The following is a 15,145-nucleotide window of genomic DNA, read 5'->3' on the forward strand; positions in this document are numbered from 1 at the left end:
TACAGTGGATAAGCTGCCCTTGACAGTATAGTATAAAGAAAGGGACTACTTTCTAAAAGACGCTGCAAGTTTTTATTTTTTAACTTTAGAATTTAGCTGCCAGAGCCAACCTATGGCCTCATATGTAATTCTTATAGATCTTAAAATTGTGCTTTTAATTATGATTACATAAATGTTAATTGACTTTCCTAACATGGTATCTGTTTCTAAGGGTAATACTATAATTAAAAGTGTTTAGAACTGATCTTAAGTTTCTTAATTTATTAATATTATCCCAGTTATTTTTTATTCTGTTCTTAAGAAAAAAACATACCAAGCATGCCACGGGCTATTTTAACATAGTTTTTTGTGATGGTGATGAGGGGAATTGCATGTGTCCAAGAAATTGTCTAATTTACTGTTTTCAGACTTTTTTTCCCATTATTAATATACCTCCTACCAGGGAAACTTTTTTGTTTTCTTTCTGTTGGTAACAATTTTTTTTGTTTTTTTTTTTAATATCTCAGATGCATTGTAGACCCACTATACTCTATAAATAGACCTGTTTGGTGCCCATGGGTGCGTACCCCTTTGAGTGCGTACCCCTTTGAGTGCGTACCCCTTTGAGACTGCACACTCCAGTGTATATTTTTAAAGTGATGTGGGGCACCCTAATGGTAGATATGTCTTCCTATATCCCTGGTGTGAAGCAGTAGGTTTTGGTCATGGCCATTAAAAACTAGAAAACACTGTCTGCCAGTCACTGCCTATCTTTGAGCATTTGTGCTTTTTGCACCCAGTCAAGGCATTTCCCTTTGGCTTTGGTGGTTCTTCAGATTCCACTTGATACAGTATCATTATTAAGTATAATCTTCTAGGTTCTTTCCAATCCATAAATGTAAAAATTCTGTGGATAGATGATTTTAACTTGTAGGCGTAATGCTGATGATACTGAAATTTTATTGGTAAATCTGTCATATTCAAATAGGCTTCTTCTAGGAACTGACACAATTATTAGTTAGCTTTGAATGTTACATAAATGCCAAAGTTATAGTGTAAATTATTAGATTACTGAATTAATTACCTTTGTAAAAGTTTCCTCAGATGCTATTTATAGGTGCTGCCATGTAAAACAGGTTAATAAGCATTTCTGTGAGAATCCTAATAAACTGCCTTGCTATGTTTTTTCTTATCTTCACTTTTAGTCCTCTAATCAATGTGATTCACCAGCCTGAAGCCTACAGGATTAAAATACTAGAACTGAAAAGGTTTGTAGGAGTCTTGATTTAAGTAGAATCTGGGGGATGATTTTGACTTCCCAGCAATGACTCCATAATATGCTTTTGCCTGAGAACTTAAGTAAATGTCGGAACCAGTATGAGATGTAAATACCTCAAACTAGGTAAGGTTTTCCTGGCTTTCCTGCTCACTCCATCCTTCCAATCCACTACTTAACAACTGTGAGCAGTTGGCAGCCATATCAAAGCCGTTCTTTGCATATTCTAATGCATTTTAATCTTTTTGCTTTTATTCTAAGATTGTGATGTAGATTCTTGATAAGTGTACTCAAATCACTGTCAGTTCAGTAAACCTTAGTCAGAACCTTAGTTTTTAAAAGCTCAACTGCTGTGGTGCCTACCGTAGTGCCCAAGAGCAGATGGTGATAAAATTCTGCTGAATCCCTTGTTCTGTAGTTTGTCCAGAGGGACCAATGTTTTGTCAAAATCTGCGATGTTTAGATTATTCATGGTTGTATAACAAACCCGGGTGCTACAAAGTTGTCAAGAACAGTTGAGTTCTGTGTCAGGGAGCTGTTTTGTAACTGAAAAGCAAAACCAAGTTAGGACTACCAATTTATGCAACCATGCTAAAGAAAAGAGAGTTAAACATTTATTTATTTTTTAAACCTGAAAAGGTGAGTGCTGGAAACAGTTCAGTAGCTGATGACTTAAGTATTCTCTTAAAAAAAAAAGATGTCCTACATTCTCTGTGAATATATATTGAGAATAGTGGAGGCCGGTGTGGCAAACGAGAACACTGTGTAACTAGGAGTGCAGGTAGCCCTTGGCACACTCAACAAGCTCAAGTACAGCCATCCAACCTAGTAATGACGTTTCTGCATTATTCCTGTGCTTAACTGTGAATCTTGCTGCTTGTCTGTACCCTTGAAATTTAATAAAATTTCATGAGACTTCTTGTTGAAGAAAAATGCGGTGGTTGTTGGTGGTTGTATGGTAAGGCCCAAGTCCTTGATTTTTCCATTTGCCCGTGTATTTATGTGACATATACTTACAAGTGCCATCCTGTTGTCTTCCCAGCACATTAGCAGGGAATAGGATCAGAAGTGGAGCAGCCAGGCAACACTTAAACTGGAGCCCATGTGGGCTGCCAGCATTGCAAGTAGTAGCTTATTAGACAACAATGCTGGCCACCAAACACATACATTTTTTTGTTTGTTTTTAACAGTTGATTTATCTAGAAGGCCCCGCAGGAACTCTCCAGCTGAACGAGCCTTTCCCTCTAATAGCATGTGCACATTATTTAATGTTTCGGGACTGAAGTAAGCAGGAAAGTGAATCCTTGAATAGGGGAACCCTGCTGTGTGCTGAACTGGTGACTGTGCTAGGTACATTCTATCTAGGTACCATGGCTTTACACTTTTGGGTTCCACCATGGGACAGACACAGTAAGCGTTATATTTTGGGGGGTTTAATGTGGACTGGACTCTCCAAGGGCTCAGGAGCACTCTTGGTAGGGAGGAAAACAAGCTGTTCTTTGTTCTGATTCACAGCAGTGCTTCTAGTCTCCAGGTATGTTGGGTTTTCCCCACAAAGATTCAGTTCAACTGCAATATACTGCAATTCTGAGAGCCTCTAACTGGATGCCAAAGGTTGAGCCTCCAGTTCCGGGGACTGCCACACTACCTCAGATACCAGCTACCTAGCTGTACATTTGGTAGATGGTTCCTGTGTCACCATCTTTGCGTTTAGATGATTTGAAACAAATTGGGAATTCAGGTTTCTCCATGAGGGGGAAAGGAACCTAAACATTGGAGACACATCAGCACTAAGAGTTGGGAATTGAATTTACAATAATAGAAGATGTGGGCATCCCAAATGACAGCCCCAGTTTCCTGCCTTACTGAAACTGTTTATGGATAAACCATGAAGGTATATGGGGTGAGGTATGTATAGAGCTGACTTCTTGACCTTTCCAGTGTCACCATGCCCAAAAGCTTAGCAACCTAGTCCTGGGTTTTTATTGTGGCCTGATTAACAAGAGTGTGATCAAAATATTGGCTGCTATTGATGGGTTGCTGTCTAGCCCCTCTGCCTCTCCTAAATTGAGAAACTTTCCCTAGGTGTCCAAAAAATTCTGGGGCCTGGTGTGTGTCATGACTCAACATGCTAATGTACTTACAAATAAGACCCTATATGGGAGTTATGGACAAACTCACCACAAATGACTTGAGACCCAAGTCATATTTTATGTGCAATTTAATTCATCTAGCATACAAAACATCAAAAGAAGGGTCTGTCAGGATTGCACAATTGACTAATCCTACACCTGCAAGCATGGCACCCCATATGGACAACAGTTCATGCCTGGCTACTTCACTTCCAGCTTCTTTCTTGGGGCCTTGGAAAGCAGTAGAGGATGGCCCAAAACTTTGGGCTCCTGCACCCACATGGGAAACTTTATGGCTTTGGTTCAGCTCTGGCCATTGTGGCCATTTGAGTGAAACTGGGTGGGGAATTTTTCCTATAAATCTACCATTCCAATAAAACAATTTTTAAAAACAAAACTAAATCTTAGATGTGGGAGTCATTTGCTTCACTATAAATGGCAATTGCAAGGGTAGCAAGATGGCTCAATTGGCTAATCCTGCAAACACAGGCATCCCACATGGGCACTGGTTCATGTCCCAGCTCCCTGCTGGCTGTTACGGCTGTTTGGAGAGTGAACAAATGGAAGATCTTGCTGGGTCTCTGCAAATCTGCCTTTCCAATAAAAATAAATCTTAAAAAAATATGGCACCTTGATGTTAAGACTTTTCAGAAAATCCATCTCAAGCCCTAGGCAGAGCTCTTGTGTCTCCACCTTTTTGTGACTTAAAATTAGAAAATCGGCTCCTGCATTAAGCAACAGAAAGCTCACACCACTTATTTCTCCTGCCAATCTGGTGTCTGATGTTGGCAATTGGGTTTTGAAGGTTCTACAACAGTGCCTTGGGACCAGTTGGGAGTACCACGGATGTACAGTTAATTCGGTTTCGTCTTGTGTCATGAGCTCTCAGCACCTGGAGAAAGTAGTGACAATATAAACTTGAAGTCCTCAGTGGATTGTAATGGTACCCTTATCCTCCATTGCCAGTATCTTCCCAGGGGGCTGTCACCTTTCACAGGACCTTGATAGGCCTATTACTGAACGCACTACCAACATCCTGGTGGTAATTCACAGCAGCCTCCCATCACTGACAGGAGTGGATATATAAATCTACTAACATGTACTTTATGTTCCCAAAATTTCTCAGTGGTTTTAAAACTTGTTGCAAGATAAACATAGGTACCTTAACATACAGTGAGGTATTTTGCACTCTCCAAAAGGCTGGGGCTGGAGTTGGGCCAGGTAAAATCCCAGGAGCCTGGAGACTCCACATATCAGGTGGCAGTACTAAATAATGCTTCCCAGGCTTATTAGCAAAAAGTTGAAAAAAAGTAGAGTAGATGCTGGTATTAAGAGCAGCAGTTAAAAACAACCATTATATCATCCCCAGTAAGTCCTTCTTGCCTAAACTCTAGTTGTGTCTATTTGGTTTCATTATCTTCAACTTGAAGGCAGCCCAAAAACTGAGCTCCCTAAAAAAAGTTTTAAAATTCAGGTATCTTTCTTCCTCTGGTTTATTACTCAAATGGCTGTAAATGCTGGGCCAGCCTGAAATTAAACACATCTGGGTGTTCCACATGTTCACCTGTTAAGGGACACAAGCATCTTCCACTGCTCTCCAGGCACGAGCAGGAGCTGGACTGAAAGCACAGGAGCGATGACTCAGAGCAGCACGCTAATAGATCTGTGGCTGAATCGGTGCACAACACTAGTACCTTGTATCTTCCAAAACCATGGTATCAGATTGCTTTATTCTGTCAAGTCGCATATTTTAATCCCCCTACCATAATTTTTCTTCTCTGAAACCTAAGTTCTTGAAAAATCACTGAGTCGGGTGATATTTCTCTGACTGTGTTTCAAGTGCAGCAGCAGAGAATCAAATTCAGGCTTAGCTCACCTCATAACACCAGTCCATTTTGTTCTTATAATACAAGCAGAAGAAAATCTTATACAGTAATAAATTTCATAAGCACAAAGTTTATTTTTATTAAATCATTTGGTAATCACTGAAGGATGTTTATTACTTTGGCTATGCGCTTATTAGCAATCAAATTATCCAAGCAAAATAAGCATGGCAATACAAAAATTTAGGAAATGTACAAAGCTGTACAAAATAACATAGTATTTAAAAATTAGACTGATACAGTCTATAATCTCTTTAGAACTATGCAACTATGGTCTATAGAGTTTTTTTAAGTGGATAAAAAAAAGGATGTTTTAAGGCTTCCTTGAGAGTGATTCTTTTGGCTGGATCATACTCCAACATTTTCTGAATGAGGTCAAAAAGAAGTTCATGTTCAGCATCCTGGGAAAGCATAAATTCCTGAAAGGAAAAGAGAAAAAGTCTTTTCTGCATTTCTTCCTCATAAAAATGGAGGGGAAACTCAGTGTGTCAATTCCAAAAGCTTACCTTTAAAGGCTTACAGCGTCTTGAAACATATCTGCCAGCAGAACTGTGCTCATCCCAGTCTAAGCGATCATGATGGAAATATTTGCGTTTCCTGAAAACAAGTGAAAAATTTAGCAGAAGTGATTCATCAGCTGCTGTTTCCCGAGACCAATGATCAGTGTTTAGAATTTCTAGAGAATCAGAAGGTAGCTAGCCATGGAATAGAAGTCAAAGTAATCAATCTACTTAACAGAAAAAGACTTAGTTGCATAAAAGTTAAAGCAGGACTAAAGATGGCACTAGCTATACCACCTACCTGGTTTTCTGTATCATGTGTTTTGGCAGAGGTCCAAGAATCCTTTCCATCATTGCTAAATGCTCTTTACTATCATGTGTCTAAAAGGAACAGAAAGAAAATAACTCATTAACCATCTTATTTTAATAATTTTCCAGTTCGTAATTAGAAGGCACAAAGATGGAGACCACCAAAAGGACAGACTTGGCAAATTACAGCTCATTTATGGTCTCCCAAAAAGGAACTGGCAAAGAACTGTACACCAAACTTCTGTAATGACAAATGCCTCTTAGTATATTCATGTACTGAGTGCTTTTCTTATGCAAAGCCACTGAGAAAAAAAGTCACTTACTGGAAATACTGTAAACCCCAGATAGTACTCAATGAGAATACATCCTATACTCCAGACATCACATGGCTGCGACCATCCTAGAGCTGCAAAATAAAGTGTTAGGAAATGAACCTCAGAATTTCTTAAAGACATTCAAAGTTAATTAAGAACACTTTGTATGTAAAAACTGATGTTAGCTTTAGGATTGTAAAGGAACCACTTAATTTAAGGTTATAAAAATAAAGGTTAGGGCTTTGAAAGCATCTTATTTCAAGTCTCAACCGATTTGACTTTTGGAACTAACTAGTCCCATGTTTGTGACTAGCAACTTGGAGACTTATTTCTTTCCTAGGATCCAATGTCCTAACTATAAAAGTGAAGGCTGTCTGCATAAAGAAATGGAATACAAAAGGCATTAAATAACTTCTGCTTTGAAGTATAAAGGAGTTGAGCAATTCTTACTGCCTACTGACACCACAGTTGTCCTCGTGCTGCGGTGCAGGGTGTCTGGCGGTGATGCTGGTGGCAAGACATCTACACTGGTTGTGCAGAAGGTGGCACATGATTCTAGAAACTACCTACCTAACATTTGACAGGGATGATAAATGACCATGCAACTGCTGAATTATATGCTTACCTATCATTAGAATGTACTCATACTTACCAAACAGTGCACTATAAATCAGTGTGATCTGTTATGCTGGCAGCAGTCTCTTATGCCCTGTTCATCTGCTGCCTCACCTATTTTCATGCTTAGAAGTCTTCTGACTGCATCATACTTGCTGGTGCTTTATTTTTTCTTATTCTAGGAGCAATAAGCTATACCGTATAAACACCCAACTTCCATACATTCTACGATGTTTGTACAACAAAAATGCCTTAATGTATTTCTCAGAATATATCCTAGGTATTGATACCTATTTACCAAGCATGCAAGTGCTCCCACAAAGATTAAATCACTTGTTCAAAATCTTGAACTATCACATAACTAAGAGCTTTAAAAACAAACCTAAAATGACTTCAGGTGCTCTATAGTGTCTTGTAGATACCAGTGTACTGTGATGTTCATCATCATACGTCGCACTTCCAAAGTCTACAACTTTAATATCTGGGTTTATTAACGTTCGCTCATCACGTTTCTGAAAAATATTAAATCATGGTTTACACAGGCATATAATAATCATTTGGAACAATGAAGAAAATACATTGAAGACTTACCATTTTGGGATTATATGCTTCTGTGTAGTCAGACTGTACAAATAAGATGTTTTCAGGCTTTAAGTCTGTGTGAGTCAACTTATTACTGTGCAAAACTGAGAACAGAAAAAAAGCTGATACAATCTTAAAAAAAAATCAAACCAAGCCACACCCCAAACCCTACAAACCAAAAAAATAACATTCTAAGCCTATATAGTCACCACGAACTAAAATGCACTACTCTTCTTACAGCTTGTGCAGTTGAATGTTTCACATATATTCTGCCCTTATTTTTAATTGGCAAATGTGTGATACATGTAAAATCACAGGATGGCTAAATCAAGGGATTTTTTCACACATTATCTCATATTCATTTGGGGGTTGTGACCCGAACACTTAATATAGTAATTGCAGTCAACAGATTATATTAATTCTTTCTTGAACTTACTCCCAAGTGAAATTTCATGTGCTCAGACCAACAGACTCCCTTTCCAACATTAAAAGAAACTAATCAGTCTGGCAATAAATCTCAAATTGGTTCTGTAAGATGCATCAACAACTTACAATTCACAGACTTGCATATCTGATATGCCATCTTCCTGATATGATCCAGTCGAAAAGGTAGAAAACCATTTTCCTTAATGAAGTCATAAGTACTAAGCCCCAGTAATTCAAACACAATGCAAATATGACCATGATGCTCAAACCATTCCAACATCTGAACACAGCGGCTACAAAGACAAGAAAAGTACCATGAGTATATTCTTACAATTCAGTTCCCAAGAGCACTTTCCAAGTTCTAATTTGATACTCACAAGGTACTGTTGGGATCTGTTGTGTTCAAGTGTTCCAGAACTTGTATTTCTGAGCGAGCAGCTTCACAGTATCTATCCACATTTTTTACTATTTTTACTGCTACATGTCTACCTCCCCTGTAATAGAGAATGAGTTTGAAGTTTAAAAATAAGTCTAGTTTGCTATCATTCTCTGCAAACAGTACCATTACTTAATACTATGAACTGTCTTTCTTTAAAATTTTGGTTTAGCCTTCGATTTTGAATGAGTACACATATAAGAAACTGACAATTCAGTCTAAGCAATTAACAAGTCTTTCAAGCATACCATACAATCAGTAATGCAAGCATGCCAAATACTACAAAACACTTTCATTAGACCATTTTTATTAGTTTTGGGGATAATACTTCCTCAATTTGGATCCTATCTAACACATATTTAAACTCAATTCCTCCTGTAATTTCTGTGACTGCCAAATACAATCTCAAAAAATTCTCTGGACAGTTTTACCAGAATGTTGGGATGCAGTGGGGGCCTAGGGAAGAATGCTAGCTCACAGACTTCACAAGCAACTGGAAGCTTCTAACAGAGACCAGAAAAAGATAGAGCAAAACATTTTTTTACCCTATCTTAATTTCAATCATTTGTCACTGAAATGAACTCAAGTAAATTTGTGACACTATTTAGAAGTCACTTGCTGTGGGGGGCTATGCCAGGGCACAGCAAGTTAAGCCTCCATCTGCCATGCTGGCCTGGGATAGCAGCAGAACATTACCCAGTGCTTGGCCCTCTGCCCCCAAGTGGGCCCAAAAGACATTCCTGGCTCAGCACCAGCTTGTTCTAGCCATTGTGGCCATTTAAAGAGTGAATCAACAGATGAAAGATCTCAGCTTTTCCTCTCTCCAACTCTGCCTATTCATTAAAAATGAATCTTCAGGACCCAGTGCGGCAGCCTAGTGGCTAAAATCCTCTCACTGTGCATGCAACGGCACCCCATATCAGTACCAGTTCATATTCCAGCTGATCCACTTCCCATCTAGCTCCCTGCTTGTGACCTGGGAAAGCAGTTGACTCAAAAGATAACTCAAAGCCTTGGGATCCTGAACCTGCATAGGAGACCCAGAAGAAATTCCTGGCTACTCCTGGCTTTGGACTAGCTCAGCTCCAACTGTTTTGCCCAGCTGGGGAGTGAACCAGTGGACAGAAGATTTTTGTCTCTATTTGTAAACCTGCCTTTCCAATAAAAACTAATAAATCTTTTTTTTTTTTTAAAGATTTATTTTTATTATTTTTTCATTGGAAAGGCAGATATACAGAGAGGAGAGACAGAGAGGAAGATCTTCCGTCCGATGATTCACTCCCCAAGTGAGCGCAACGGCCGGTACTATGCCGATCCTAAGCCAGGAGCCTCTTCCGGGTCTCCCACGCGGGTGAGGGTCCCAAAGCTTTGGGCCGTCCTCGACTGCCTTCCCAGGCCACAGGCAGGGAGCTGGAAGGGAAGCGGGGCTGCCGGGATTAGAACCGGCGCCCATATGGGATCCCGGGGGTGCAAGGCGAGGACCTTTAACCACTTGCGCCACAGCGCCGGGCCCACTAATAAATCTTTAATAAATAAATGATCTGAATGGATTTTAAAAACTCAGGAGCCAAGGCATAACCTAACCAGTAAAGTTCTTACATAAGCAAAGCTTCAAAGGCTCTTAATGTTAAATAAAAATCAAGGTTGAAAAACAGACTAAAGTGAGGAAAAAAGGGAAGCCCTAATAATTGTGCTTAGCAGGATAACCAAATACTCATCCAAAGAATATATTCCCAGACTATTAAAAAATACAAAAGGCACATATTTTAACTGACATTTTCTTATACTGAAATGAAAAGACCTAAGTTAAAAATGTATAAACACATTTTAAAAGAGTGCATAAAGCCTACACAAAACATTATAACCCCACTGTAATCTTGGAAGAAACTTACGCTTTATGATCGATGCACTCCACAACTTTCCCAAAAGCTCCTTCACCCAAAGTATCAACAATTTCATCTAAAAAAGAGAAATCAATCTTAGTCATGCCGAGAAGTGGAAATGATGCACTTACAATTAATGCTATCAATGCAGATTATTCTACTTGATGCTACAAATTTCCTTATCATTAGATATTTACTTTATTGATCAACACCACCAATAAACATTAACTACTTTAGGTCTAATTTCATTAATTTCATTTACTGTTCTGGAAGTTCTGTGTAATAAACATTACATTTCTAAAGAAAGCAAAACACAGTCCCTCCCCACCAAAAGAAATGAAAACAACAAACAGAAGAAAACAAAACAAAAATAGAGAAAGAAAGAGATTTTCAAATCCCTGAAAACAATCTACATAAAGATTATGTTATCTGAAAAGTTAATAAGTGTTGAAAAATATTCTATACATCTTGCACTTAGTACGTCTCCACTCTGACAGATCAGGTGACCCTCCTCATCATCCTCTACACTCCTGGTTCTCCTTCGGTGACTCTTCTGGAAACGTCAAGTGGGCGGCACCAAGATCATCCAGCCAATCAATATACCCGAGTGAATTCAGGGCAGAATACGAAATTCATTCAGCGGGGAGATATTCAGGCATTCAGATACACGCCAGGCCACAAACGGTTGGCAGGAGCAATTTCAAATTCAGTCCCCAGAAATTCACAGGGCACATAGTTTATGTTAACAGGAGAAAAACATGGCAAGGAACAGATTTTCAGATAAGATACTCAAAGTGGCAAGGCAACAAAACATAATACAATTGCTTTTCTTAAAAAAAAAAATGCTTAGCTGTAGCATTCACTGAAACATAATTTTAAGTTTCTAGTGTCCTAATTTCATGTTGTAAAACTGTAGGCTGTAATATTTACTTGTTAAAGTAGGCTGTGGCCAAATTAAAATTTCCTAGCTATCTAAGAAAACAAGTATTAAAACAGTAAATAAAATTTAATCCTAATTTTGGGGAGAAAAATATCTGGCATACAAGAATAATACTATGACATTTAAAATATCATCTGAGCTCATCTCCAAATTAATACATAACTCACAAATCTCAATCACATTGTGATTGGCTTACTGGAAGGGACTAAACATGCTCTATTGGAACAGAACATGTTCTACTTTTATGCTAAAGCACCAACTTATCAGAACAAGGCAATTTCTCGAAGTACTTTTAATTGTCTCCATAATTTCAATGGAATAATAATTTGGAGCCAATCACTAACTAAAATCTTACTATAGAATACATATACATACCACATTTTATGAATTCCCTATCCAATGCATAAATACAGAAAAAAAATCCTACAAGTTAAAATTGAGATGGCTTTGTCTCTAACAGAATTTCCTCAAATTCAAACATTCCTGTCCCACATGGGTAATAACATTGAAAATGTTTTAAAACAGCTCATACCCCGTGTGAACGATGATGTGGCGTACTGTGATGAATCCTATGTTTACTTTTATAACTACTTCTTCCACTTCTACCAGAGGACTTGCTACTATGGTTCTGGTATCTGCTCTCATGGTCTCTATGGCGATATCCAGGTTCACATCCTTGACTGTAGTCATTTCTATATTCATCAATGTAGCGTCGACTATGATAATCTTTCTCATTTATAGATCTGCTTTCCAAATAATAGCTAGAGAAAAAAAAATTGTTCAATGTTTTGTGCCAACATCAAATAATAATACATGTTTCTATGTTCTCTTAAAGACTGTCTAACTGCCACCCTCCCCTGCCCCACCGCCAGCACAAGACTTTTACAAACCATCAGAAGAAGAGTCTGGCCCAGGTCAAGCTTGTATTCCAGAGTGCCTGGGTTTCACTCCCTGCTCCACCTCCTGACTGTAGCTATCCACTAATGCAGACCCAGTGAGGTGGCCAAGGCACAGGTCACTGGGTTCCTACCACTCATCCTGGGAGACCTGATGGGAGTGCCATGCCCTATAAATACAAAACAAACACCCTCTCACAGGACACAGAGGAACGGTAAACATTTATTGAGACAGAAGGCGCTCCAATTGGCTGTTTCACTCCCTAAATTCTTGCAATTTAGGCTGGGTGTAGGATCACTTGAGTCATTGCTAGCTCCCAAAGTCTGCATTAGGAATCAGAAACTCAAACCTAAGCAACTGAAATTGGGACAAGGGACACTTTCAGTTGTGTGATACTAATGTTCCCATACAATGTATTTGTACAGCTTCACCTCCTTACCTATCAGATGTTTTAGAGTGATTGTATTTGCAGCGCTTGTTCTCCCGGGCACTGCTATAGGATCGCTTCCTCCGTTTATGACAGCTGCTGCTTCTCCATTTTCCATAATCCCAATCCTTTTCATCCCAATCAGGACAGTAAGTCCTCTTTGAATGTCTCATCTACAAAAAAAAGGCAAAATTTTCCCGGTTTAGTCGCATCCCACAAGGAGCTGTTTAATAAAATCACTTCTTTGTAAATATACCCTTGGTGTGACCTTTCGGGATTGTTTTTTTTTTTTTTCAAATCAAAATTTGGCAGTCGCTTTCATCCCATCCATAAACACTGATAAATCCTGTTGGCACCATGCTCAGAGCGGCAGTTACAACGAAGGTAAATTTTTAAAATAGAAGGCAGAGTGCGAATCCCAACTTATCAACTACCTACCTTCCAGTGACAAAAGCAAGCACAAAACACGTCTCAGAAACTAGCTTCCAATCTAAACATCCTGACCAGCTTTCTGCAATTATCTTTCCAGCGCACACTGCAAGGTCGGTGCAAAACATGTCAGCATCCCAAGGGCTCTGAGCACGCACGGAAACCAATGAGAGCACCAGAGACCCCAAACCCCAGACTCCCCAGGCCGGACGGTACCCAGCGGGGCCGAGCTAGCTTCACACACCATTCCGCGGCCGGCCGAGACCACTGCCTTCCAGAAAGTGGCTTCTTAAACGACTCCATTGACCTCCGGTACCCGGACTGCAGCACAGGTCTCCTCCTACGACCTGGGACCCCGGGAGGAGCCCGCAGCGGCGCCAACGCCACCTCCCCGGGTCTCTAGTCTCTCAATCCGACCTGTCACCACCTCCGGAAGCCACCGCGTCTATCTCTCCGTCCCGCCCGGTCACCCTGTCCCGTCGCCGTTTCCACTGGCTACAGACAAGTGCCCGCAAGCGCTGAGGGATCTCCACACGTTCTAGAACGCCCGCGCGAGCCAGCCCAACAGGGAGCTCCACCGCCTCTTCCCGAGGACGGACCCCGCCCCGCCGCCATCTTGCAACCCTGCCGCCGGAGCTGACAACATGGCGGGCGCCCGGGCTCAGCCCTCCCCACCTGCCCAGCTGCGGAAAGCCGCGCCGCGACGGGGGTGCCCCGTCAAGACAACTCCCTCAGCGTCGGAGAGCACGGGCTGGAGGCCACGGGCCCGCCGAGAGCCGACGATCGCGCCGCCTTTGGGAAGCCTGCGGCTGACGAGGTCGCCGCCGTGGGGGCGGCCGACTGCCGCACTCACGGGGAACACGGCCCTGGCGCCGGTGCGCTCCCTCTGCCGCTTACCGTCGTGCTTGAGACTCCACGCTGAAGGGCACAAAGCTGCGACGGGAACAGGAGAGCGCCCAGCTCTCCGCGACCGGAACACACCACAAAATGGTGCTGACAGTCGCGGCGTCAGGACTCTTCTCGAAAACACGGAAGACGCCCTGAGCGCGTCACCGCCCCGGGGCGGGGCGGGGGCGCGGCCTCCCAGTGCGCAGGCGCCGGGTGCGGGCCTCCAGCGAGGAGGAGGAGGAGGAGGGCGGCCGCCATGTTGGCCACGTCTCCGTTCGGATTCTTACCCAGTGTGTCGCGGCTGGCATTGTTTTCTGCGCTTTGTTACAACTTTGTAGGCAGTGCGTATCCCTCCTCCATATATGGCCCTTATGACTAAAACAAGGTGGCGTTTAAGAAATAAGCTCAAAGACATAAAACAGCATTGGCACCACTTAACCACTGGCACTCCAGAGTAAAAATGTCAGTAAACACAGAAGCATTGTAATAATCAAGTACAGATCTCCTAAGACTGACAACAAAAATTAGTAACACTTGGGGATTAAAGCTATGCGATATAAAACGTGGCCCAAAAAAACCTCTGGCAAAAAAATTTTTTTTAATACTAAAAGCAGAAACCAAAATGATTAGTTAAAAGATGAAACAAAATGAGATCATTAAAACAACTAGCATTTGTTTGTGAGACATATCTAAGACAGGAGAGCTGCAAGCTAACTCCCAAACCTAAGTTCAGAATCAAAACATTAATTAGTCTCCCTTGGGAGAAGAAATAAACCCAGTAAAGGTTTTGATGTCTTGATATAATCAAGGTGACTGAGGTAGTGATGGAAACATTGGTCTGAAATCAACAACAATGCTGGGAAAATGGGTTGATTAGGTGAAAGCCGTGTGGTAAACAGCAGTATGTTAGGAGAGCACCTTCCATATACTGTGTTGTGCCGGATTTTGAAATCCCCAGAAAATCAGGAAGTCTGAAGTCGGTGCTAAGGCATAAAGGTGGTTTATTCAGGTTAGCCTGAGCGCCCCAGCCACTTGCCCCAGCCCATGGGCAGGGGAGGGGCAGCCGCAGCCCAGACTGCAGCAGGATCAGCAGGGAGGACCAAAAGGAAGGAAAGAGAGCCACAGGGAGCCCCGGTTGAGCAGCCCAAGGTTCTTACACATCTTAGGGTATTAATTATACAGTCATGATTTTGCAGGCTTCTATTGGTGGGTTTGAAGCAAGCAACTTT

The 15,145-nt window shown here is 41.2% G+C and overlaps 1 protein-coding gene across 2 annotated transcripts; it reads right to left on the reverse strand.

Annotated features, from left to right (window-relative positions):
• Positions 1 to 5,323: 5,323 nt before the first annotated feature.
• On the reverse strand, positions 5,324 to 14,065 carry CLK1 (CDC like kinase 1). 2 transcript variants are annotated; one of them, XM_040971956.1, is made up of 13 exons: positions 13,926 to 14,065; positions 12,612 to 12,772; positions 11,808 to 12,036; positions 10,801 to 10,888; positions 10,345 to 10,411; positions 8,394 to 8,510; positions 8,143 to 8,309; positions 7,600 to 7,694; positions 7,391 to 7,520; positions 6,403 to 6,485; positions 6,072 to 6,151; positions 5,777 to 5,867; positions 5,324 to 5,689 (listed from the first exon to the last, which is right to left on the reverse strand). In XM_040971956.1, the coding sequence occupies exons 2-13, from the start codon at positions 12,770 to 12,772 to the stop codon at positions 5,546 to 5,548; spliced, it is 1,452 nt and encodes a 483-aa protein (XP_040827890.1). In that variant the 5' UTR covers positions 13,926 to 14,065; the 3' UTR covers positions 5,324 to 5,545. The 2 variants fall into 2 exon arrangements, with proteins under 2 accessions (XP_040827890.1, XP_040827891.1); XM_040971957.1 differs by lacking the exons at positions 10,801 to 10,888; positions 12,612 to 12,772; positions 13,926 to 14,065 and having other exon boundaries at positions 11,808 to 11,835.
• Between the last annotated feature and the right edge of the window lie 1,080 nt (positions 14,066 to 15,145).

The sequence above is a fragment of the Ochotona curzoniae genome, unplaced genomic scaffold (assembly GCF_017591425.1).
Source record: "Ochotona curzoniae isolate NIBS_2020 unplaced genomic scaffold, NIBS_Ocur_1.0 contig_2210, whole genome shotgun sequence".
Taxonomy (NCBI): Eukaryota; Metazoa; Chordata; class Mammalia; order Lagomorpha; family Ochotonidae; genus Ochotona; species Ochotona curzoniae.